General features: G+C 37.2%; 1 protein-coding gene across 10 annotated transcripts in view; it reads right to left on the bottom strand.

Annotated features, from left to right (window-relative positions):
• The window catches only part of LOC141805173 (disabled homolog 2-interacting protein-like), a 272306-nt gene that overhangs the window by 24940 nt on the left and 222526 nt on the right, over window positions 1-24840 (bottom strand). For all 10 annotated transcript variants that reach the window (XM_074689980.1, XM_074689984.1, XM_074689982.1 and 7 more), the window contains 5 exons: window positions 14427-14571; window positions 11109-11253; window positions 8206-8442; window positions 7879-8080; window positions 4957-5144 (listed from right to left, as the gene is read on the bottom strand). In XM_074689980.1, the coding sequence (XP_074546081.1) occupies window positions 4957-5144; window positions 7879-8080; window positions 8206-8442; window positions 11109-11253; window positions 14427-14571 (917 nt within the window). The remainder of the gene's footprint in view (window positions 1-4956; window positions 5145-7878; window positions 8081-8205; window positions 8443-11108; window positions 11254-14426; window positions 14572-24840) is intronic.

Here is a 24840-nt window from a genome sequence, read left to right as displayed (position 1 = left end):
CAGCCTCTGTTCAAAGGATGTGCACTCAAACTGCTCAGCCTAAAGCACCCCTGAAAACTTAACATGAGTCGTGAATCAAACAGGTGAATTCGTTTAAAATATGCTAACATGAGCTAACATTAGCCACTTTGAGCTACTTTTTGTTAGCTTTTCACTTGTGAATGTTGCAAAAATGTTAGGCTAATGGAACCACTGCACAAGCTGCATACTGACTGCAAAGAAAGGGCGCAAGATCAGCAAGTTGGAGTGCCCACACGCATGTGAAGCCTGCTTACGTCGGAAGAACAATCCAAAAACTGGAGAAAAAACGTGGCTCCAGACTTCATGAATCGATGTCAACATCATCGACAAGGCGTCAAACTATTTTCGGTTAATACAATTTTTTCTGACCTCATTTTATGAGTGTCATTAGTAGCAAATATAGGCTATTTTTCTTGCCTGTAGTCGAGGTCTTGCGACAGTGTCACCATGACGGAAAAATTAATCGTGTGTGTGAGTGAAGTATTACAATAAAAAAAATTAGCGAAATATAAATTAATGAAATTAATGGTAGGTTTACTTTATGATGTAGAATAGAACGTAATTATGCAAAAATAAGATTTTGGAAAAATATGGTATGCCAGAGTTTTTTTGGTAATCAATCAAGTTTTGTTTTTTTTTCTTGTATGGATTATCTTTCGTTTCATGGTGGATTTACAACATTTTCCATGGAAGGTGACAAGGACAATAACTGTGTATTTCAGTTTAAAAGAACTTTAAAAAAGGACAAAGGGGTTGATTTTGTTCGGTTGGGAATTTGATCCTTGTGGTTTAGACACCGTCTCTGTCAGATTCTTTGGCTGTATTCGTTAAAAAGTATTATTTTTGATTACTAAAACACTCCTTGTTGACAGTCTTAAACCCCGCCTCCTCTTTTATAACAGATGGAACATGGGTCAAACCAGAAAATTAAAAAACATGTCCCATATAGTTTTCTTAAACATTGTTTCTGTCATAGTCGTTAGTTGTTATCGTGCTGGTTTATTTATTGTTCATTTTTGTGAGAAGTTAAGTTTTAATTAGAAATTTGATGTTTAAATCACGACAGTATGCAGCTTTCTTTATCTACATCTCTCAGTCAGAGATAGATGCACATAGTTGTGACAGATGAAGTGCAGGTCTTTGGCTGTGTGTTAAATATGCTAAATGCTAAGACACTCCTGCAGAGCCTCAAGAAGAAAAGCCTCATTGTGTCCCTTCCTGAATGAGGAACTGATCTTACGTTTGCCGTCGTAGCTCACAGCCCTGAACCACAAAACCACGCTTCAGTTTTGGTAATTTAAACCTCCCAATGCAATAACACAGCAGTAAATAAATTCTTGAGGATATGAGGCCACTGCACTAATTTGCTTTCTCCCTCCTCACCTCCTCTCCCCTCACTTTCCCTTCCTTCCTTCCTTTTCCTTCTCCCCGGTCGGCAGATGGAGGCTTTATTGCCAAAAGACGATTACCTTGACAGGCGTGATTTATCTTCCAATAATCTCTATCATTCACATCACGCTCGTCTCCTCCCCTCTTTCTGTGTCCTTCTCACTCTGTTCCTTTACCCTTCCCTTTCCCTTCCTCCCAACTTCTTTCTCTCTGCTTGCTGTCCTCCTTCCCTCGGCGTTGGCTCTGTTTTCCTTTCTTTTCGCTCATTTTCGTGTCACATGTGGGTGGATGAGAGGGAATTAAGCGAGTATTGTGAGCTCATTTGAATGCTGGTTGAGTCCCGCAGATAAAAACACTCAGACAAACAGAATCCATCGAGCTGAGAGTTATTGCGATAAAGTAAAGAGATCAGGTTAAACAGGGACATCCCTTAATTAGCTCTATTGATCCTTTGTTTAGCGTAATGACAGCAGCTGTCTGACTCGCTTCCTGTTCATCCTGCTGTCTCATCTTCCTGTTATGAACGCCATGATCTCATCAGCCTGCAGTTGTTCTCTGTTTGTGTTTACCGCTGTTTATGAGGCAGAGTTTGTTGGGCTATCAATCATATCTCCCTCCTCCTGTTGGCCTCTGTGCTTTCATGTTAATCTCTCCAAAGTGTCACCTTGCCATTGTGCCGCCAGGAAGGAAAGGAGATAAGGGAGATACGCTGCTGTCCGAGTGTGTATTCATCCACAGGGGAGTACACAAGGTTTCATCCGGCTGATGTAAACAAGCGAGAGGTGACACTCTTGCAGCGTCAAGGCCTGTGCTGACAAATATTAACACTCAGCAGAAGTGGGACCTGGAGAACTCACTCTGGATGACTTTGAGGGTGCGCAGCTTAAAGATTTTTTCTTTTCCCATTTTGCGCTGAGATGTTCCCCTAAAACAACCTGCTCTGCAATCAGCCTGTCCTTCAATGACTTCACTTTAAATATAAAAAGCCAGGAGCGGCAGCTGGTGGAGGTGGTAAAAGCGGAGCCTGGAGCACAAGGGCACTCTGGGCAGGAAATGGCCTGGGACTAACTTAATAACACATTTCCGAAGCAACAGCAGCGTCGATGTGTCTAAAAGGCATTTTACAGCAGCTTACCTTCTACAGAGAAGTGATTTGGTATTTTATTTAGATAGAAGGAAAAACTTTGTTAGTGCTGCCATTAAAGCAAGAATCCTTTCTTATGTAGAATAATCCAGCCAACTAACCACAATTAATTGCTGCAACAATATACTACAACCTTCTGACTCATTCTCCCCCTGAGGACAAAGAGGAGAAGACTCAGATTAAGGGTCTAAGTGTTCCCTGAACAGATGAGTCTTCAGACATTTCTTAAAAGTAGAGAGTGACTCTGTAGATCATATAGAGTTAGGTAATTTATTCCACCATTTGGAAACAACAGAGGAGAAGAGTCTGGCTAGTGATTTGGAGCCGCGCTGGGCTGGGAGGGACCCCAAGTAGGCAGGAGCCTACTCAAGACGAGCTCCAACTGAGCATCAGAATAAAGAAGAAAGGTGATTTAGGGGCTGTTGACACAACAACAGTTTTGGGATAAAACACAAAAGGTATTTCTGCGTTTCGGCCTCTCGTTTACATGGAAATGGCGTTTAGCCGACCTAAAATGTTAACTTTTAAAAACAACCTTCCAAGTGGATTTTTTCTGAAACACGCAGCCACCATTGCTGTGTAACAGCAAGCCAAAGTTTTCAGAGCCAATGCTGATGCCACGCTCTGTTTGTGCAAGCACATACAACAGTCCAGCAGTACCATTGTTACAATCGTTGTGGACTATCATGTTGTGCTTGTGTTGCTCAATCTGCTGACTGTCTTTAACAAAATGAGCATCTGTTGCTCCACTGTAGCATTCACCAATAAAGATGATCAGCTCAACTCTACTTCAGTGGAGATCTACCAAAAGCCGCTTCTGGACAAGACAACTATAGCGCCATCTACAGGCAACAGCATTTTCTTACTAACCTCAAGTTTCACAGCCCTGGTAAGATAACTAAATCTACAAAAAGACAAATCTGTAAGAAAGTACAGATTTTAATTCTGTGTGGATGGATTCATTTAACTGACAACATTGTGACTTCATAAGTGGCAAGACATTAGCAAACAACAAAAAAAGTATGGGTTTAGCTCTGTTATCAATATATGTAATAAAATTCAAATATTCTTTCAGCAATTTAAATTTTTTTTACAAATTTAATACTTTTTTTTAATTTTGCCAATTTTTTTAGTCTGATTTTTTTGAAAGTTTTTCAAATTCAAAAAAATTTTAAAAAAAAATTGAAAATTCCTGTACTTTCAAAATAATTTGAAATTTCAGCAAAATTTCAACATTGTTAAATTTTTGCAAAATTTTGAAGTTAAAAAGAAAGAAGAAAATTTAGTTATTTTACAAATTTAATACTTTTTTTTTATTTTTCCAATTTCTTAAGTTTGATTTTTTGATTTTTTTTCAAATTCATTTAATTTAAAAAACTTAAAAATTCTTGTACTTTAAAAATAACTTGAAATTTCAGCAAATTTCCAAAATGTCAACATTGTTAAAATGTATGCAAAATTTTGTAAAGTTAAAAAGAAAGAATAAAATTTAGAAATTTTACAAATTTAATACATTAATTTTTTTAAATTTTGCCAATTTTTTAAGTCTGATTTTTTGACAGTTTTTCAAATTCATTAAATTTAAAACACTTGAAAATTTTTCTACTTTCAAAAACAGTTTGAAATTTTAGCAAATTAACAAAATTTCAAAATTATTTAAGTTTTTGCAAAGTTTTGAAAAGTTAAAGAGAAAGAAGAAACCTCTTTTTTTTTTCAAAATTGTTGCAAATTTCTTAAAAATAAAAAACTAAGACATCACTTGTACAATTTTATGAAATAAAAAAACTTCTCATTTGGATTATTGTTAACTAGATTGTAAAAGTGTCTAGAATTGTAAACACTTTAAAGTTATTATTGCATGGATAAAGTTGATTTTGTGGCTCTGTAGTGACTTTAATCCAGGTGATCTGAGGAAAATGGCTCCTATGAAAGTAAAGGTTGCAGACCCCTGGTGTTTGTAAACATAGCTAGTGTGAATAAAAGACTAAAAATAAAGACTTGGGAAGTAGCCTGTTTGACATCTGCTTTACACATCACTAATTTTGTTCATGACAGTTTTGTCTTCTTGCTCAGCTCACAAAGAGGCATCAATATCAGTTTCAGTCAGTGTATGACCAGACGAAACCCTCAGCAGGAGCTCTAACTTGATGAATTGTGCTGCAGATCCACAGTCTCCTGCTTTTATAACTCATAGCAACGCTTGTGTTTCTCCAGACACAGGTCAATGTCAACATGGCAGCATGCAGCAGCACTTAAACAGACAAGGGTTTCACTTTTAAAACTTCTGTTACCCAAATATATCATCACTATGTGGTACAGTTAGTTCAGTTTTTCACAAATGTAGAAACTAGAGTCGTCTGCATAATGAGTAACCTGGTGCGTGTGATTTGAGACGTTCTTACCCTGAAAGGTCGTTGTCTATGACCATCTTCTGCAGGCCAGAGGAGATGCTGCACCCCGCCTCAGCAGGAGGCGAGCCCATCTGCTCCGAGGACTGCCCCGGTGTCATCTGGACAGCAGACGGGTTGGACAGAGCTGTGTTCACCTCCCGCAGGATCCGGGGCAGAGGACCCAGCTTTGAGGCGGCGCTCTGTGAAGGCAGACACCATTAAGTTTTGAGACACGTCACTGATTAGTCTGGACCACTTCAATCAGGGCAGTAAGTGGCGTCGGTGTCTGTGGGGTTTATTAAATTAAACATTTACATATTTTTCCAGATGCCATGCAATCAACTCTCTGCTTTGGACAAAATACTAAATAATAAATCACCGTGACGCTCTGATGGACTGGAAAATCAACCACACTCAGTTTGATTTCTAAATTATTGAGAGATGAGCTTTAAGAGAGCTGGATGCTTCTCCAAAAAGACATGATTCTTCTTTTTATCTAAAAATAACCTGCTCCCAATTCAGCTAACGGAGCTAGCTTAAATGTCCTTGTAGATTCATTAATAAGCCTCCCACAGTCTCTCAGGAGTCACAGGCTTTTCCTGGTGGGTGCAGCTTATGTAAAACAATAATAAATTATTGATTGATGCACAATACACAACACCTGATGTTTCCTAAGGATGATTTCAACCCTGGGCTTTGACCCTCTGTAACAACTTAATTTGAACTATGAGCTAATAACTGATTTACTGTCTTAAAGCTCCTGTGAGGAATTTCTAGATGGCTATAAAACAACCTGATTTACAAACTGACACCACTGTCTTATCTACAAACCAAACAAGATCACCAGCATAAAGATTGTTTGTTTCTACACTTTTTAACTTAAAGTCTAAAGCCACTGGCAGGGGTAGGGGCCAGTTGCTGATCAGTCCTCTGGTGCAAGAGCAGGTAAACAAAGGGTCAGAAAACAGTCAGAACTGAGCACAATTCATTTGACTTTACTAAACACAGGATCACATTTTCTGTGGGTAAAACTACCAAACTGGTGCACTGCAAAAAAACACAAATCTTAACAAGTGTTTTTGCCTCATTTTAAGTAAAAATTACACTTGTAACACTCCATATGAGCCACATTAGACTTATAAGTCCAGAAGAACGTCTTGTTTCAAGTTATTTAAAGACAAAAAATTAGATCTGAATTACTTGTAACAAGTAAAAAAAATCTACCAATAGAAAAAGAAAAAATAGCTTGAAAAAAAATAGCTTGAAACTAGTCAAATGTCTCAATGTACAAGTAACCTTTCTCTTGTTCCATTGGCAGATTTCTTTACATTTGTTGCAAGCAATTGAAACCTCATTTTGTCTTTAAAGGACTTTACATGTTAATTCTAAAAAGACATTTTATAATGAAAGTAAGACAAAACCACTTGATAAGATTTCAATTTTTTACAATGTGTGCAGAAAGCAGTGAACACAAAAGCTCCACCAAGTGGTTCAGTTCAGTCCGTCTCAGTACGGCATGCGTTTTATGTGTCCATTGGCTAATTCTGCAAATAAATTCAACGAAGAAGAGAAGCAAGATACAGTAAACAACGATAGATGACAGTGGTGTAGCTCCACCTTCTGGGTTAGGATCGGTCTGGTCCCAAAAAGTGGGACAGATCCCCAAATAACCAAGATGAGCTGTCCCACTTTTTGGGACCAGACCGATCCGATCCCAGAAGGCGGAGCTACAACACTGCAGACTGTTGATTGGTCGAAAGAATTCTCACTTCCTGTGCTGTATTTCTTGTGCTTTGTAACAAAGAGCCACATGGAAATCACAAAGACAGCAAATTTCTGGATGTCTTTTTTAACGCTGCTCTTTGTTTACTGTATCTTGTTTTTCTTCTTCATTAAATTTATTAGCGGGGCACCCTGTGGCGTCACACTACACTGCAAAAAACTAAAATCTTATTAAGTGTTTTTTGTCTTATTTTGAATAAAAAATTGTGTTATAACACTCCATATGAGCCACATTCACCTGACCAGTCCAGACAAATGTCTTGTTTCAAGCTATTTAAAGACAAAAATGAGGTCTGAATTGCTTCTGACAAGAAAAAAATCTGCCAATGGAACAAGAAAAACTGAACTGGAACAGCTTTCTCTTGTCCCTTTTGCAGATTTTTTTACTTGTTACAACTAATTCAGACCTCATGTTTTCATGTAAATAACTTGAAATGAGGCACTTTTTTGGACTGGTCAGGTGAATGTGGCTCATATTAAGTCTTAATAGACATTTTTTACTTAAAATAAGACAAAAACACTTGATAAGATGTCAGTTTTTGCAGTGGATTATGTAACTGATGCTGCTATTGGCATCTGCCTTACACGCCGCCTACCACAAGGGGGCACGGTTGGCTGTGGAAATGCAAACAGGATCAGTCTTAACTGATCTCAACTGAACTGCTGGTGGAAACGGGACTTAACTGAACTGGTACCACTGTCTTAAAGGTTTTTACACATTTTACAGAAAAAACCCCCCCCCTCTCTGAGTGGTGTTTTACCAAACTCTTTTTTCAGCCTCCGCCTTTAAATACTGTCTCTTTAAGGCTTCCTGCTTCACAATCCCCCTTCACTCTGATTGGCCAGCCCTTGGAGGCCAACATTGGGCGAAGCTCAAGGTTTCAAGCCCTCCCCTTCAGTGTGTCATGAACCAGTTAGACAATCTTTAAGCGATGGCCTCATCATTCCAGCAAGTCTCATGAAGATCTCATAAAGATCTCAAGCAAATTTCAGAACTGATGGTTTTGACACACAGCCAATTTCAAAATTTTTCACCAAATCAAAGACAAAATACCGCAAATTGTAACTCTGGTTTTAAAAAAGTGGTGATAAATCGATGTTTTGATTACTTCTTAAATCACATGGGAGTCATGTGACGTAGGATGTTAGTACCTGGTCCATCTGGAACACGACTTCAGACAGGAGGGAGTGCAGAGTGGAAAGTTCCCTGCCGAGGTCGATGTACCCCTCAAAGCCTGCCGTGTTGGAGATTGTCTCTGGGTTTGAGATCTCGAGCAGAAAGCGCTGCATGTTGGTCCACTCGTGCTCCAGGAACTGGTTCATAAAGGACATGTACTCCTCCTTGTTACCAAACCTGAGCGCGAAGACAGGGACAGGAAAGAGAAAAAGGTTAAAGAGTGATGCAGATCTTTCATTACATTAAAAAAACTGATACAGCCAAAGTCAAAAGTCCAAACGAATAAATAGAAAGACACATACTTTGTAAAGTTTGCCAGGTTCTGAGTGACTTTGGCGATGAGCGTGAGCGTGCGTGCTGTGCGGTCATCAGGATACTCCTGCATCAAATTGAAAAGCGAGGGCGACATGATGGCTGGACAGAGGAACCGCAGGAACAAGGACGCGCTGATCAAACGCTCGCTGATGTCTGGTCGACCTCGATTGCTGCACTCTTGACGCCATGATGCAAAGACCTCCTTCAGTTCTCGTGGAAAGACGCTGTCAAATAAAATACAGGAGGAAAAAGTCATTCAGTATTTGTCACACTTAATTTTCTCTTTTTTATGTCCATATAAATTTGGACTAAAGAGGATTAAATCACTACTGAGCTTTAGGCTGGAGTGAAAGCTTTCTTTTTCTCTGACACCTGTGAGTCAAACTTCTTTATTAAAAACTTAAAAACGCTCATAATGCTCTTTGTGCCTCAGTGAAAATCCAGATCACTGCAGGGCTAAGAAACAAATCGTGGGACACTTTCACAACAACTTAAACTGAATCAAACTTTAGGAAAGAGTAGCGTTAGCATTTCATTTGCATGTGATTTGAACGTTTGAAAGGATATTACAACAATTTTCTCTATTTGCATTTTGTCAGAGGCGTTAACAAAAGCTGGCTCGGGTTTGATTGTAATCACTTCCCATTTATTTAAATCGTCTGGTTTTCTCAATGCAACACTAAATTCTCTCGGTGTTTTGTTTGTTTCCATTCCAGCTTGAGTAAAAGCTCTAAATGAGAACTGCCAGCTTTAATGTGTCAGAAACTAACATGACGTTTCCTATTTGGTCCCTTCTGCACACTGTAGTTTAATAGCTTTAATGTCTTCCTGCTTCCTGTCGCTGCTGCAACAAGTGAGGGGTAAGTTTGTTTAAAAACAGAATCAAAATGCCAATGAACTAAGCATACAGGTGAAGGCTTTTTTGTTTATTTGTTCTTTTATGTATTTATTTGTTTATTTTAAATGAGTAAGTTAGTATCTGGGGATGTTTTCACGCCTTGTCCGAATCCTCTTCTCTGATTGGCCTTTCCTGCCTGATGTACACATGTTGAATCATGTGGGCCCTTCACAGATGTTCTTAATTATCAGAGCTCTGGGGCACTTTCTACAAGTTTTGGACGCCTGTTTATATTTTCAATCATCATGAAAGCATAATCTTTTAATTTTAATCTTCAGTTGTTTTTTTTAATCATTTTCAGAAAGAAAAAAAAATAGCTTAGCATCTTATTCTTTTTTACTGCTTTAATCTTTTATTATTTTATCATCTTAACATTTTCTTGAAATTTTATTAAGTTTCTCATTCTGATTTTTTTCTCTCCTTTCAATGTTTCCTTATTATTATCTTCTAAAACAGTTTTCTCAGTTCATCAGCACTGACTTTATAAATGTTCTGTTCTTGAGGTGGCCAGGGATTAGGGTGACCACATAATAAGAATAATAAAAATTAAAAATTTAAATAACAACTACAATTTAAAATAATAATAATAATAATAATAATAATAATAATAATAATAATAATAATAATAATAATAATAATAATAATAATAATAATTAAAATAATAGTAATAATTAAAATAATAGTAATAATAATAAAAATTATTATTATAATTATTATTTGATATTTTTTGTATTATTTTTATTTGTTTTATAATTTATTATTTTATAATTTATTATTATTATTTATTATTATTTGATATTATCATTTATTATTATCATTACTTTTTGTATTTAAATTCTCAGTATTAGTCTTGTACTGTGTATGAAATGTGCTAAACAAATAGTGTGATTGATTGATTGAGTTCCCAAAATTAATTAAAAAAATGAAAAATTATGTTGCAGTAATTTTTTTGTCCACATGGGGAGCCCTTGGACTATAAAACAAGGCTAATTCATCATTAGGTTTATAGCATAATTACCAAAGATTTACATTATAAACATTAAAACTATTATTTTGTGAGACTCATAGTATGATTGCCTGAGTCAAATACATTTAAATAAAGTAAATAAGATAAACAAAATAAATAAATAAAATAATAATAATAACAACAACAACAACAATAATAATAATGATAATTTAATAATAATAATAATAATAATAATAATAATAATAATAATAATAACAATAATTATTATTATTATTATAACAATAATAATAACAACAATAATAAAAACAACGATAATAATAATAATAATAATAATAATAATAATAATAATAATAATAATAATAATAATTACAATAATTACAATAATACAACACTAAAGATTAAATTTACACAAAATAATTAGTAATAGAAAGTAATAAATATACATAAAATATAATTTAGACAATAATTTTATTAGGCTAACAAGATGCCTTTCTGAGCAGACATTTATTACCCAGAAGTCTTTAAGATACAGCCACTGACAAAGATGGTAGCCTCCTATTAGCTCTCTTGGCTAACAGTAGTTAACATCTATTAATAAATCATCACCAATCTCTGTCGATGGCATGGCTCTATGATGCTCCACTCTATTTTCAAAGACGACAGATAGTGAACTCCTGTACCCTACTTAATGCCTCGTTGTGGGTTGTTGGAGCAAATAGTTTGATGAATGTTTTCTTTTTGAGTTTAAGGGAAGTTTGAAGCATCTTTGAGCTTTCGTTTTCTCCAGAGTTGCTTAAAAAACTCATATATCCAAATTTTGCACCACAGATGTCTGTATTAATTCACAGCTTTGGCTCAATACCATGTTAACTAATTAAGAAATAACCCATGGATGGTGAATTATGATCAAATCTGTATCTGAATAAAAAAGTATGTTCAGTGAGTTATTTTAAGTGGGGCTGTGTTTGAGCAGCTTGTGTGATAAAACCCTCCTGGCCTTGCAGAGTAAAGGATGCGGCTCTCACCAGTATGAGTTGATGATTTTGCAGAAGGCCAGCTCGCAGCACATCTTCAGGTTGCTCTGATGCTCGGGAAGGTCACCGGACGAACACTTGGACTGATCCACCTCACAGTTCTCGTCTGACTCGTACAGAGCTTTGATGAACTCACCTGAGAAAAACAGCCACAGTCAAATAGGAGAAATGAATGAACGTGGGAGCTTTTCTACATCCTGCTGCCTCCGTGGGACAAAGATAGCAGGAGAAGGGAACCGTGGTGAAACTTCTGTTGACTGAAATGGCTGCTGAGTCATCCTGAGCTGAGCAAAGGACAGAGTAAAAACTGATGCCAAAGCTGCAGGGAACTGAGTTTGATGTTTGAAATTCTGCAGGGCTGAACCTCGGACAGAAAAAGAATCCACCTTTCCAAACACATTCCCCTGAAGTTTGACCTTTGACAAACCTGAGAGTTTTTTTTATCTTTTATATCAGCCAGATCTCAAACTCTGTGGTTTATGATGCTGGAACATTTTGGATTTGTCCGATACTTTTGAAATGCTGAACTAAAATAACTGAGTTTGTCACATGAACCAGTTCTTGTTTAAAAAAAGCATCAATTAAATGATCAAACATCATCCGACTCTTTCCACTCCAATCCTGTAGGTGGCAGTAATGGGTCGTAAAGCTGGTTTGATGATAATCAGATTTAGAAGAAGAAGAAGAAGAAAATGAGAATACACATGAGACAAAACATGTGAAGAAGGAAAAATAAAGGCGATGATGTGAAAGGAGAAAAACAGTGATAAAAGAAAAAGAAAGAGAAGAAAAGATTGGAGAAGGAGAAGAAAAAATAGGAAAGAAAGGAAAAAAGAATGAAAGAAGAAAAAAGTAAAAGAAGAAGAAAAAAGGAAAAGGAAAAAGAGAATAAAAACAGCAGCAAGTTAAAAAAGGGGAAAAAGAAAAAGGATGAAAGGAGAAAAAGGAGCTACAAAAGATGAAGATGAGAGGAGAGAATGAGAACAACAAAAAGGAGAAGGGCAAGAAGAAAGAAAAGGAGAGATGAAGGAAGAAGAAATAAAGCAGAGGAAGAAAAAAGAAGACAGGAAGGAAAAGAAAGAAAAGAAGAAATTAAAAAAAAATTGAGAAATATAAAAAAAATCCTTGAGACAGAAAAAAAGTGAAAGAAGATAGCAGAGGATGAGGAAAACAAAAGAAAAAGTTTAAAAAAAGGAAGAAAAATATACAAATAAAAAGGAAAAGGTGAACTTAATCAGGAGTAAGTTTAAAAAATAAGGAAAAAAAGGAGCAGCAGGTGGAAGAAAAGACAAAGTAAAAGAAACACAAGAAGCAGATGAAAAAAAGAAAAGTTAAGATGAATAAAAAAGAAATAAGCAACAAATAAGAAATCCACAGACACCAAAACTTTTCACAGAAACACCTGAAGTGCCAAAATCTCAGCAGCAGCGTCAAACGCCTGTCACAGCAGCTCATGTCTGTCCTCGTGCTGCTCTTGTCGCAGTGTGAGTAATTTTTCAGTTCAGTCTGACATTAAATCACAAAAACATCACCAAAAACAGAGACGGATGAAAAGACCAGCCTTCAATGTTTCTCCACCAACCCTGATGTGCGAGGAAACAGGCAGCATGCCTCCTTCTGGCCAGAAACACACAGTCACAGACGAGGAGTGACACAAACACACACGTGGAGCATTAACATTGGCAGCATGGGGAGGGAAATGTGATGAGAGGCAGGAAGGATGAGGATGTGTGCCGTGTGTAGATTAAACTGCCTGTGTGTACATTCCTGCAGCAGGGGAGGGCGGACGGCACGCGGTGCATACAGAGCGCTTATTGTCAGGACTGCAGACAAACACACCGCAGCTAACCTTGGGCCAACATTGTTGAAGTTACACTCTCAGGGTCAAGCTAGTACCACAAAGCTGGTCCTGTAAGTGGTTTTAATTCCTGAAGCAGCACAGCAACATATCTCCTGTCACAGTCTGAGTTATGTCCACAGCGATACGGAAATAAACATGAAATGACAAAATGATCCCTGAGGAGGGACTTCATTTAATCTCTAATAGAGTTGACGGAGCTGATTCATTCAATTTGCTGATGCCGCAGTTTGGCTAAACCAGGGGTTTGCATCCTTTACCTTCAGCCATTTTTCCTCAGCTCACCTGGATGAAAGTCATTCTGGAGCCATAAAAATCTACTTTATCCTCACAGTAAAGACAAAAAAAGTGTATACAATTCTTAACAAAGTAAAATCGTGGTACATAAATTATCTGTGCATACAGTTTCTTTTTGTTTATAAAATCGTACATGTGATATCTTAGTTTTTTTTTTTTAATTAATTAATTTGCAAATATTTAAAAAACATATAAAATTTGTAATGTCTTATATTTTCTGAATTTGCAAACATTTAAAAATTTTAATAATATTATTTAAAAAAAGAAAAATTTCCAAAATTTGCAAAATTTTTGAAAATATGGAATTTAAAAATGTGCCAAAATTGGCAAAAGTTTGGAATTTTTAAAAATTTAATAACATTTCAAAATATCAGATTTTTTTTTCTAATTTTTGCACATTTTTTAAATATTGAAAAAAATGTTAACATTAAAAATTTCAATAATATTTATAAAAATTAGATTTCAAAAATTTGCAATTTTTTTCAAAAGTATGGAATTTAAAAATGTGCAAAAATTGGCAAGTGTTTGGAAATTTTTGAAATTTAATAACATTTCAAACACATCAGATTTTTTTTCTAATTTTTGCACATTTTTTTAAAAAATATTTAGAAAAAAATTATCAATTTGTATAGAAAAAAAATATTTCTCATGTTTGCATTAAAAAAATAAGTTTATTATTTGAAAAAATCTGCAGTAATAAAGAAAATTAAAAATTTGGAAAAATTATTAAAAAATTTGCACAATCTTCAAAAACTTGGGATTTTTTTCTATTGAAAAAAATATTAAGAAAACTTCCAAAAACCCCCAAAATTTGAAAGCTTTTTGCAAGAGGGTATGTATGCATGTTATTTTTCAGCGTCAATGACTTCAATCATCAATACCCTCTCTTAGAAAAAACAAAAAATCTTTGAAACAATATTTTTTTAAAGCTTCTTGGAGCCACTGCAAAAGAGTCAAAGAGCCACATGAGGCTCCAAAGCCAGAGGCTGCAAGCCCCTTGGGCTAAACCTCTTCAAGGGTGAGAGGGTGAATAAGTTTGGAGTTGAATGAGAGGACAGGAAGAAGCAGGAAAATGGGAGGTGCGAAGTGAAACACGGAAACAGAGAACACAAAGAAAAACACGCCACCGCCTTCGCTTGCTGGGTTTTACTCACCGAGGGCGTCCTGCAGATACTTCTGTCCCACCAGTTTGAGGTATTCCTCGATGGCCTTCGTCGCCAGCGTGTTCTCTCTGAAGATAAGGTGCTCGTTCTCCCCGCAGCGATCCACCTCTGACATCATCAGGTCTGTGAGGAAGTCCTGCAGAAAAGGAAGCGAAGGGTTAACAGCTACACATTAAACAATCCCAGAGGAGGGATGGTTCGATGATGATGGACTTTTATGGGGAGGATGGAAAGATTGGAAACAATTTGACTGACCAATAAAACTTAATTTCTTCTCTGGAGATTCTGTGTTGGTTACAAAACAAGTAATAAAAAGGAAAAGAACAGACTTATCTTCCTCCACTTGCTTGTTTTTAAACATCAGTTCTTTTACAAAACATCATTTTCATTACACAACCTCATTCTACCTGCGGACTTATTTATTTGCCAAGTTGGGGTCAGGTGTCACAACTCAATAAGCCTTTCATTAGTGCCTCTTCCTCACTGTGTCCTGCATCCCAGCCCCTCAACACGCCTGGACCTGATTCTTTAGGTCTTGCAGGTCTCACTGTGAGCTTGTGTAAGAGTAAATAACACCTTCATAATTACAGTGTGGTGCAAAAGATGTGTGCACAACTTAACCTTAACCAACAGACGCATGCTGCAGATTCTTTGTTAGCAAAACATACAAGTGAGTGCAAGTCTGAATGTAAATGTAGGGACTGTAAGAGAAAACAAAAGCGTGGACATATTTCAGGGTACCAAGCAGCTAAGACCTAGCTGAAGCTAAAACGAAGAACTAACCTTGGTTCAGAGAGCTTGGTATCATTTTATCCTTAAAGGTAGAGTCTGCAGGATCTTGCTTAGTAATAAAACATCAACTTATACAAGAATAATGCTGCTCAATTGTCACTTCTGTGCCTCTATACATGTGTGTCGGTGTCTGTGTCTGCCTAGAACCCTCTCTTCTGCCTGGGCAGAGAGTAAGCGCCCAGTCTGCATGTGACTTTGGGTGTTGATTAGCAACTGGAAGAAGCTATCTTGAGCAGCTACGATAGTGAAGAAAAACACAACCAAAGTGAAATGAAATACCACAAAGATCCAATTTTTTCCTAAACGAGGGTGAAGCTTGGCTCATCTTTCACTCACTTTCAGGAACTAGAAGAGCAACACGGGACGAAGAGTGATGTGAGTTAGCTTCCTGCTAACCAGTTATGTGTCAAATACCCGTAATTAGCTTGTGCTAACATGCCATGTCAGGTGCGCTCGAGACTCTCCCACGTAGAAATGTGATGCTACAGGTGGTTGCTGGGCTAGTGAGCCTGTTTACTTAGTCACACTAGGAGGTTGTGGGTGTGTGCTGCTGCTGGCACTGAGCCAAGGAGGAGGAGCCCAGTTTGAATGATGTATTTACTAAATTTTAGATGAAGTTTTTGGGGTTGATCTCAGAAAGACAGAATTATTGAAAATTTGTTGAACTAAGTGAAATCTGGTTGGGTTGATTCTACAGCTTAAAACAATTTTCAGTTTTCTTGTGTTTTCTGATCTTAGTGCTCCAGCAACAACAAAATACTTAAACGATTTTTATATGTTACTTTTTTCTTTTTCCTTGGATGAAACGTTGGGGTTAAAATCTCTGTTCCTTATTTTTATTGTTGCCTAAATAAGAAGAGAAAAGGCACTTCTACATTCCATGTTATCAATAAACATGTTTGTTTAAATCATTTAGTTTAGATTTATAAATTTTAAGAACAAGGACCAAACAACAACCACAACACACAAAATAAAACAAAACAAAACAGAAACTACAAAATAAGGAGGAAAAGTGAAGGAAAAATGGGAATAAAAAAATTAAATAAAATGAATGATTAATATATTAAAAAATCAATAGAATATATATATATATATATATATATATATATATATATATATATATATATATATATATATATATATATATATATATATATATATATATATATATATATATATATATATATATATAAATAATTATCATTTATTTATTTTTTGAAAAAAACAAATCCAGAAACAAAGGGTTAAAAATTAAATACAGTTCATATTCTTTGCAATTAGAAAATGAAACTTAAGGGGTTAAGATAGCTAAATGTCCATGTAGGTAGATGCTTCCTCATAAACTCGTGCACAAAAATCGCCAAAGCCAACGTGTATCTGATAGCAAAACCACCTGCTCTTTAGTAGAAATGTAAACCAGTCATCTAGTCAGCAGCTTTGCTTTGGTGGGAAAGGTCTTTTGCGTTGGTCTTTTGGGAGAAATCATTTTCTACATTTTTATTTAACTGTTCCAGGACTGATTCAACACCTGTGCCCCCTTCAGCGCGCAGATGAAAAGAGAAAAACTTGTTTTTGTCTTTTTCTTTAACAGCAGCTGACAAAACCTGGATACTCATTAGAGCCAGAGAGCTGCAAGTTTTAACCAAAGTGATGATCTCTTCATGACAGCATGTTTATACTTGAGAGGGTGGGTGAATGATTTGATTGATTTGTCTTATTAATAAGTCTGGGGATAAAATAAAGCGCTCAGTCTGACTTTACATTATTCATCAGGTTAATGAAAATAACAGGATGAGGCGGGGATAGCAGCTTCCAAAATTCAAAGAGAGATAGAAACGGAGCCATCTGGGGATGAATCATCCCTTGTTTGGATCCCTTCAACAAATTTCTGGGTGTATACTCTCATGCGAGTCCCCTGGCAGCTTGTTAAACTAGGGGAACCAGCGCAGCAGCGCGGGGAGAAGAAGGGAGGCGAGTGACAGATGTACAGAGCGATGCAGAGAAGGAGAGGAAGAAGAGATGGAGTGGCGGTGCTTTTTTTTTTTTTTTTTAAAGAACAGAGGAGGAGGCGGAAACAAAGCGACGGAGCCTCTGAGACGGTTTTCAATGGCTGCTGCAGAAACGAAGCCTGTTAACGGGCTAATCAAAGACACACCACAGGGAGCCAATCACCCACCAATGCACAGGGAGAGGACACATGCAGAAACGTGATGTATACACACACACACACACACACACACACACACACACACACACACAGAAGACAAGCTTCACTTAAGTTTAATAAGAGAGCATCAAAGGCGTGTGTGTGTGTTGTTTTATTGCTGAGACATGGAGGATTTGAAGAAGCTTTATTGATGCTGATCAACAGAAAAATGACTTTGCATGTCTCCAAAGCTTTTCCAATACTTGATTCTGATTGGTCAATAAAAAACTATGGTGGCCAGAGACACAGCCCTGATCATGGGCACTGGAAGAGAGCAGGGTCTGAGACCTTCTGACTCATTCTCCCCCTGACGACCAAGAGGAGAAGGCTCAGATCAAGGGTCTAAGTGTTCCCTGAACAGATGAGTCTTCAGACATCTCTTAAAGTAGAAAGTGACTCTGTGGATAGTATAGAGTTAGGTAATTCATTCACCATTTGGGAACAACAGAGGAGAAGAGTCTGGCTAGAGATTCGGAGCCGCGCTGGTTTGGGAGCACCAGGCGTCTTTCACAAGCAGAGTGTAGTGGACCAGAAGGAGTGTAGACCTGGATGAGGGACCCCAGGTAGGCAGGAGCTGTTCTTGTCAATGTTTTGTAAGCCAGAAGAAGAGTGTGCTGCTGCATTCTGGGTAATCTGCAGAGGTTTAAATGTTCACACAGGGAAGCCTGCCAGGTGGGAGTTGCGGAAATATGGGAAAAGTTAGATGCTGGGTGACCAAAAACCCGTCTGATTGGTCGAGAGCTCTCTCAATGCCACCAAAAGCCAGATTGAAATTCAGCCTAACATCTAAACCGGCTGCACCACACATTAAAAAGGTAAAGACCTGCTTCTTTTGAAACCCCCGATCAGTCGTCTTTCACTCCAAAGGTAAGAATAGAAACTGTAATCCATGAACTAATTTTTGCGTCACGTTTATCATTCTGTCGTTGCTTTTTTTAGACTTTTTAAAACAATCTTCCTTTGATCGATGAAACTAATGACAAACTGAAGAGCTCCTCTGATCCTGTTCCTCTTTTCCTTCTCTCCTCAGTGGAGACTGAGTTTTCCCTGATTGAAATATTCAAGTTGAGGAAATGAGCACATACAGTTAAAAAACTACAGGTTCTAAACTTCTAACGTACAGTATTACAAGGTATTGAAGATTTGATCCAAAAGCTGAGGAGGTTTGACCATAAGTAAGTGGCTGAAACACAAAAGTGTGCTTCCTTTTTTCATTTTTGCTTTATAATGAGCAGATTCAGATGTAATAAATACTTTTCTATATCCTCATTTGTGCTGTTAAGAATTAATTTTCTGTATTTGGGTACAATTACATCAGAAAATGTTTCTTTTAAAAACGGGATCCTTACAGCTCCCAGCAGGAAAGCTTTATCTAGAAGGTGGAGGAATGGATTGATATCTGTGATATTTTAAAGACGGCTTTGCTTTGAGACTACAAGTCCCTTCTTTGTTTTTATTTTATATTTGTATACAATCTTTGTTACATTTTATTCAATAAAGTTCCTGTTCTTATTTTACTGTATCTAAAATGGTTATATGTATATTTAATTGAAAGCCTAATTGGTCTTTACTAAGTCCAGGATATTTCACTGTTGTACAATTACAGATGGCTAAATGAGAAGAATGATATGTTTTTTTTTGGTTGTATGGACCTGAAAAAAAAAACATAATAAGAAAAAAAAAGAAAAAAAAAAAAAAAACATTCAACTTGAGCTTCATCCTTCTTTCTATTTGGAGACACCCCCACCCCCCAAACAGACTGTGTCTTAGATTTCAACACTACCTTATATTCCAATATTTACGGTAAATCCTTCACCCCCATCTACACTGTAAAAAATGACACATTTTGAGTAAAAAATGACACATTTTGAGTAAAAAATGACTTATTTGACTTAATCTAATAATAATAATTAATATACATTTTCTTTATAAAGCGCTTTCCAAAAACTCAAAGATGCTTTACATGGTAAACAAAGATAAAGAGAAAGTTAAAAACAGAAACAAATATACCGAATAACAGTAAAAATGTAAAATACATGTTTAGAAAAAGAAGACGAGACAAAAACAGTTGGAAGGTGCAAAAAAAAAAGCAAGGTCAGGACTGGGGTTTGTTAGTTTAAGCTAAAAGCTTTGTGAAATAGGTGAGTTTTGTGTTTTGTTTTGAAGCGGTGAGGTCAGCAGGGTCACGGAGGTGCTGTGGAAGTGAGCTCCAAAGGAAGGGGGCAGAGTGCTTGGTCCTAGGGAAGGTGAGGAGGTTTGAGACTGAGGAACAGAGGGTGCAGGAAGGGGTGTATATTTTTTGATTTTGAACTGGATATGGTTTATCTAAGCCACAGTTACCTGACAGGTCCTGAAAATATCTTATTTCAAGATAAAGAATGTGAAACAATAAAAAACTTAAATAATAATAAAAAAAGAATAAATAAAGATTTTTGATTAAAAAAATCCTGATAGTTTGATTTTTTCTCTCTGATTGTGACCTTTAAGTTGCTATCTGCTGTTTTGCGTTGGTACGAGACAACGAAAGGACGGCAGCTAATAAGACAAGTCCTGAAAAATGTCTTATTTCAAGATATTAAAAGACAAAAATGATGCCTGAATTGCTTGTAAAGCGTGGAGTAAGAATACACGAATATTCGCTTCTTTGGTTTTGTGTTATTTTAGAAGAATTTCAAAGTCTCCATCACGGCAAATCCCACGCCAAACAAACCGAGGGACAATCACAGCAGCTGCTCCAAAAGGTAAATGTCAGGTCACACAAGCAGAGGAGACTTCCAGGAATATTTCCACGTCACTAAACAAAGTACAGCTCAATCAGGCGGAGGGAGAAGGAAACAGAATCAAAGAAACAGACTACAGGAGGAGGAGGAGACCTGTGCAACCTCAGGAGGATTTCCAGGTCTCTGACGTGGAGGAGGGAGAGATTCTCAACCTGCAACCCTCTCAACTGTGCACGGCGCCTTCACCGAACAGGCAGACACGTGGGAGACTCTGAGGTTAGCCGGAAGACGTTCCCATGCTCTGAGAGCCAATCTGAGCCTCCTGGCAATCAAAGGAAACGACACGTTACACTGCATTGCATCCCCACTTTGAAGCGTGGCGGTGGCGGCGCCACGCTGAGGGGATGCTGCTCAGCAGTCTGCAGCAGGCCCCACAACACCTCTGAGCAGAGGGTGAAAGAAGTGACTGAAATGTTAAGAAATCCTGCAGAGAAACTTGAAGATATTTCTGTTCTGGAGACAGAGAATGCAAAGATACGCCGGCTTAAAAACAGTTTGTTTTCATAGCTTAAGGCTACATTTGCTGCAGCTGCGTCGACTGAATCCTGATTTGAAGGAACGAAAGAAGTGAGTGACGTTTTTATTAAATATTTTAAATCTATTCAGGTCACTTCAAGAAAAACAATTCAGAGATGCCTCTGAACTGCCTGTGAACCTATATTCCTTGAAATGTTTGCATCATCTTCAGGAACAGCTTCACAGACAGCGTGTGGGTTTGTGGTTCAGCCGCACACAACCCGTCCACGCCTGAGGAAGCCTGACCTTTAGTGGTCCACAGACACCCAGCCCATTATTAGAGCAGAGGTCTGTTTTTTTTTTCATTGGAGGAAAATGTCAGCCTAATTATGATCTTTCTCCTAACCTCTACCCCTCTGCACCTCCCTCTTTCTCCTTCTCTCCATCCTCTCCTCCCCTCAGCTCGGCGCTGCTTATGTGGCTGCTGAGGCGAGGCGAATCCAGGCCTGATTAGAGAGGACGGTCAGATGAAACAGACGAGGAGAGAGACAGACCCAGAAAGAGACATCAAACGGGAGACATAATAACAGAATATTTTCTGCTGGCAGCCTCAAAAAGAGATTGATGAAACACTTCTGACAATCTCTCACAGATGTGACATGCTCCACGTAAGCCCTCAGAGTTACATTTGGAGGACAGCGTCACGTGTGTGTGGCTGCACAGGTGTGTTTCATCTGGAGTTTGTTAAGACTGGAATCTAATTACACCTGTGGGAATAGTGACCGGTGAGTTTCTCATCATTTGTTGTCAGCCAAAAGTGTGAACTGTAAACATGATGTCATTTCCAAGTCCACACCACGGGCCCTTCAAACGGCTTTTTCTTCCTCTTGGTACTGAGCCAAAGTGGTGTTAATATGATAAAAGTGCCACTGCCTGCATGTCCTAAAACTATGTCTTTAAACTTTCAACTTTTGGTAACTTTAAATAAACTCTAAGAAAAAACAAACAAACAGGATTTTGAGCATGAATTGTAAACAGAGTCAAACTTTTAAGGATTTGTTCCATAAAATTATTTTTTTTAAAGAAGGGAATTTTCAGTGGACATTTTAAGAAACTTTGACCTTTTTTTTAATAAAGTATTAAAGACATGTAATTTGTTATATTTGATGGAAAAAAAATAAAACTCTTTCAGTTCAATTTTTTTTTTTTTTTTCAAAAATTTTCAAAAATTAGAAAAAAAAAAATAGAAAATAGAAAAAAAGTATCAATGATTTTTTTATGAACCTGTTTGAAAACTTTATAATTCTTTAGAAATTTTAAATGGAAATTTAAGAAAAAACTTCCAGGAAAAGTTGTTAATAAATTTATTTTGGAAAATTTCTTTAAGAGAAATTTCATTAAAAAAATTATAATGATTTTAATTGAAATTTTGGTAATATTTCTATAATTTTTTAAACTCAAAGAATAGATTTCTTTAAATAAAAAAAATACTTTAAAACGTCAAAAAAATATCTGTCCATTAACGTTTGATTTTTTACAATAAATAAATAAATAAATAAATAAATAAATAAATAAATAAATAAATAAATAAATAAATAAATATTTAAATAAAAAAAATAGAATAAAATAAAAAAAATACATTTTTTGGGAAGAATATTTTTAAAATAAAGTATAAAGAGTTTGTTTCCTTATTTATATTATGTGATTATTTCTGGAAAAGCCATTTTAGATGGAAAAAAAAAAAAAAAAAAAACACTTTCAGAATTGAAAGACTGTATTGGAATAAAATAAACTATAAAATAAGACCAACACAAAAGACCTTTCCCACCAGCAGAGCTGCAGATACACTTTTTGCATTTTTTTCTTGCATTAGCTAACTTAACCCCTTAAGTTTCATTTTCTAAATGCAAGGGATATGAAGTGTAACCCTTTGTTTCTGGATCTTTTTACAACCATGCAACCCCAACCTATAATCTATGGATTTTGAGTGGATACTGAGGGAAACTAGAGTAAATTTAGGGGAAATTAAAACAGAAATCTTTAGAAAGTTCAGAAATTAGCATTGGCCTTATTGGGGAACTTTCACCGTCTTCTTATAAATTCAATTGAAACTATGATGTCAGGAAAGTTTTAGGTGATTACACAAAATAATGGCAACTTTAAATATCAACACAAAGCTATCATAAAGGCCAGTGATAAACAGACCAGTTTTTCCATAAAGTGTATTTTCTGTGTGCACTGTAGATTTATTGGTGTGTTATAAAGTTAGTCTTTAGCGCTAAACAAACCCAGTTAGCATGAATAAAAAGCACGCACAGATGAGGCTCAGGGTTGAAGAGGTAAAAGTAGTGGGATTGCTGAAGCTAATTAGCTTAGTGCTGCATCATGTCATGTAAAAAGCTGTGAAGTAAAATGGTCAGAAGTTGCAATAGATGAAATCATAAGGAAGTTCTATCAAAGTCAGAGCAACTGTCTCCTAAAAAGACACTGGAGCTCTTTCTTTCCCATCCCACCATCCCTCACTTTCCTCCATGATGCCCTCAATCCTGCAGCTCCGCTCCTCTCCCTCCCCTTAGCTTCAGCGCTAATAAGGAGAAGTAGACTGCTCTCTGTATCGCTGCCACATCTCATCAGCCAAACCATGCCTCAAAACTCCCCAACACCCCCTAACACACACAGAGCACTGAGAGAGAGGAGGGTGGTATGACGGCGGGGTCTGAGTGCTGCACGGATGATCACATCTAATAAATAGTCGGGAACAGAGTCCTGTTGGAAAAGATGAGGAGCTCCCTGCAGATCAGTAAAAACTCATAAAGTTGTGTCCACAGCACTGCTATGCACACATAACAATCTCATCACCAGCCCTGCGTGTGCGCGTGTGCGAGAGTGTGTGTACGTGCATGCACAGCTTACATCTCTATTCAGCAATAGACCAACTTTTGCTGCCCATACACAAACACTGAAGAACTCAGAAGTGATCATCTGAAAATTTATGATCAGGTCTTGAACTCTGTCACTTACTGTCATCGAAAGCTGAAAAGGAAACCAGAGAGTGATGTCTTAAGTGCTTTTCAACTGCAGCGAGAAGCACAAAGGCTGGGACATAACGTCTGAGATGGAATAAAGAGGTTTCTGCTGCATGCCCACTCCAGATGTTGTATTTTATGTGTTTCCATGGAAAAATAAAGCACAGATACACAATCATGAGTGCACCATAATGCCTTAAAAGGATAATACCAGAGCAGGAAATGGAAAGAGGTCGAATAATTGAAGAACTGCTCAGGATGAGCCTTCATCAAGACCTCAAAGAAGCTTGGGTCAAGCAGAGAGGAGAGCAGCAGCACAGGACAGAGTGATTTATCCCTTACATGAGTGGAACAACTGTAGAATTCAGGAGAACTTACAAGAAACACATTTCTGTACAATTCCTCAAACATAGTGAGACGGAAACTGGTTCATCCAAAAGACAAAACACAAGCAGAGACGACTGGTGAAACTTCATTTTAGAGACAAAAGACTTGGACAGAGAAGACTCTACTGAATTGCGAGAGTCAAGGAGGCCATCTATGTTTAAGAGGGGCTGAAGTCCTTCTTGTACTCATACTTTCATTTCAGAAATCCTTCATTTCAGCTTCATCTGAGCTGCTGCATGTTTTTGCTAAAAGATAAAATGCCAATTTTACAGGATAATCCTGCTCTATCGTCTACTACCAGCTTCTATACATGTGTGTCAGTGTCAGTGTCTGCCCTGAACCCCCTCCTCAGCCTGGATGTTGATGTTTTGGTTTTATCAAGATGTTTCTGGGCAGCAAGTAAGTGTGGTTGCATCAGCCAATCACAGTGCGCTCAGTGCGCAAGTGACTTTGTGTGTTGATTAGCGAGTGGAAGAAGCTAATCAGAATAGCTACAATAGCAGATGTAGCACGGAGGAAGAAAAACAGAAAGTGAAAAAAAATGCCAACCAGATAAAGCGGAGTGAGGTTTGGCTCGACTTTAACTCACTTTCAGGGACTTGGAGAGCAGCATGAGACAAAAAACGGAAGGAGTTAGCTTCCGGCTAACCAGGTTTGTCTCAAATACCCATGATTAGCTTGTGCTAACATGCCAAGTCAGGTGCACTGCTCCTGAGTCTCTCCCGCAAACATGATGCTACAGGTGGTTGCTGGGTCAG

Source organism: Halichoeres trimaculatus, unplaced genomic scaffold (assembly GCF_033239565.1).
Source record: "Halichoeres trimaculatus isolate MK-OKI-2021-1 unplaced genomic scaffold, fHalTri1.1 fHalTri1_scaffold_16, whole genome shotgun sequence".
NCBI classification, from domain to species: Eukaryota; Metazoa; Chordata; class Actinopteri; order Labriformes; family Labridae; genus Halichoeres; species Halichoeres trimaculatus.
This window is presented reverse-complemented; position numbering and strand designations above follow the sequence as displayed.